Genomic DNA, 2,396 nt, shown 5'->3' on the forward strand with positions numbered 1-2,396 from the left:
TGTCAAGCTTCATGTTAAGGTGCCTATGCTCGAAAGATTGAGGTCAGGCTACAGGCTTAAGTCGAGTTTCATGAGATCGGGCTCCTGAAACATCAATCCAGCTTTGGCTACAACTCTTTATGACATTTGTCCTCATTCAAATCACATGCCTATCACAGTTTGACTCAAACTCAAACAAAACACTTTCATTATAATACAAACACTCTATATCATAAGGATAAGGGCTACAGGCTGTTGAATCCTTTTACAACTCTACCTCTAATGTCTATAAATACATGATCAAAACTCATTGATAAGGTACGTTTTACATACAATTTCAGTATATGTTCTCATATAAATTCCTTGCTTGACTTAAACATAGGAGAGGTGAGGAGAACACATCTCATTGCCTTTGTTTCAGGTACTAGAAGATTCTGTTCACGCTCTTTTTCATTCCTCAAACTCGGGAGATCTATCATGTATGATTTTTGATAGCATCAATTACTTTTGAGAAATTTATGATCAAAATATTTAGAAACTCTCGGAGAAAAAAATGAACTTTGACTTTGTTGCATAATTTGTTACAAGTTACTAAAAATCTAAAACACAACAATAATAGAAGTTTGGATAGTTTTCATAGTTGAAGATCGAATGTACTATAATGAAAAGTTGAAGGATTAAATTATTCATTTTCAAAGATCGATACCTAGAATGATATTAGGTCAACAGAATGGGGATCAAATATGCAATTTCCCCCTACTTTATAGTTACTGCCAGCTTCACTTAATCGGCATTCGGCGTACAAGAGTGGCAGTGAAAAAAAATTAATAATAATAATAATAAAATAAAAATTATATCGTACAACACGTTCTAGCATCGATTTGCTCTCGTATTCACAGTGTATAAGCCCGGGGATATAGCATGGGTCAATCTGAAATCCGGGTGATCTTCCGTGTATATCAGAATGTTCATGAGGATGTCCACTCTCCACTCTCCTCACAAAGGGCTCACTATTTATCTGAAGCCAGACCCTTCCATGCGGGGAGATGGACATGGACAAATAGCATATTTCTGAGAACCGCAGAAAAAAATAATTACATTATAAATACTAATAATAACCCTAGTTCTTGAATTCAGATCAGACAAGACCGTCGATAAGGGGAAAAAGAGAAATGGCATCGGCAAATGAGCGGGAGAACTTCGTATACATCGCCAAGCTTGCAGAGCAAGCCGAACGCTATGATGGTTTTGCCTCTTTTTATCTCCCTAAATATGAATTGCTTCTAGATCCGGCAGTTCAGCTTCATTTTTAACGTGAAATAGTTAAACCTGGGTTAATTGCAATGATAATGTATCTATTGAATTTTGAAATTCGAAGATGTAGAACTGATGTCTTGATCATCTTGGGAAAAACCTTTTAGATTGAAGTTTGTTTATTCTTTTACTTGCTTGTGGAAGAACAGTGGATACTCTGCTTCTTTTTGTGGAAGTCCAGTTAATCTTATTAAATTGGTGCTATTACTTTTTAAGATTTCCCTGTAATTTGGACTCCTAAACCTGTTTTGTTTATATATTTTGAGGTAATGATGGTTCAATAATCAAAAGTATGCTTTTTGATGGTCGCACTATTGAAGAAATTATGGGTTAATTGATTTAAATAAGTTGCTTGTTTTTGTTCCCTTTTTTTTTTTTAATTTAATGTGTTAATTATATAGTTCATCTTTCTGAGATGCGATCTAAAGTCTGAGTTTTCAGACTTGTGGAACAGTTTTTTTTTTTTTTTTTAAATTATCCATGAAATTTTTTGCCTATTTAATTTTTATTCGTTTGTAGAAATGGTGGATGCTATGAAGAAGGTAGCAAAGCTTGATGTCGAATTGACAGTTGAGGAGCGGAATCTGCTGTCAGTTGGATATAAAAATGTGATCGGATCTCGAAGGGCTTCTTGGAGGATTTTATCATCAATTGAAGAAAAGGAAGATGCAAAGGGGAATGGACAGAATGTAAAGCAAATAAAACAGTACAGGCAAAAGGTTGAATTAGAGTTGTCTGATATTTGTAGCGACATCATGGCTGTAATTGATGAGTATTTGATTCCTTCCTCATCGGGCAGTGAATCCACCGCATTTTTCTACGAATTGTGAATACTCTTTGCACATTTATGAACTTCACATGCTTGGCGCTCTTGAGTGGTCTATGTTAGCTAGTTTTTGTTTGAGTTTTTGCATTTGTGAAATTGTTGTAGGAAAGGGGATTACTACCGGTATTTGGCAGAGTTTAAGAGTGGCAGTGACAGAAAGGAGGCTGCTGAAGAATCTCTGAAAGCGTATCAGGTGGATCTCAATTTCTTATTAGGAATTATTGTGTACTTATTATTTGTTCATAGACGCTCGTATCATATTATTCTTTCCCCCCCC

General features: G+C 35.3%; 1 protein-coding gene across 1 annotated transcript; it reads left to right on the forward strand.

Annotated features, from left to right (window-relative positions):
• Positions 1–828: 828 nt before the first annotated feature.
• On the forward strand, positions 829–2,352 carry LOC111368666 (14-3-3 protein 9-like). Its single transcript, XM_022990046.1, has 3 exons — positions 829–1,224; positions 1,813–2,012; positions 2,225–2,352. The coding sequence occupies exons 1-3, from the start codon at positions 1,152–1,154 to the stop codon at positions 2,258–2,260; spliced, it is 309 nt and encodes a 102-aa protein (XP_022845814.1). The 5' UTR covers positions 829–1,151; the 3' UTR covers positions 2,261–2,352.
• Positions 2,353–2,396: the final 44 nt, after the last annotated feature.

The sequence above is a fragment of the Olea europaea genome, chromosome 19, assembly GCF_002742605.1.
Source record: "Olea europaea var. sylvestris chromosome 19, O_europaea_v1, whole genome shotgun sequence".
In the NCBI taxonomy this organism is placed as follows: Eukaryota; Viridiplantae; Streptophyta; class Magnoliopsida; order Lamiales; family Oleaceae; genus Olea; species Olea europaea.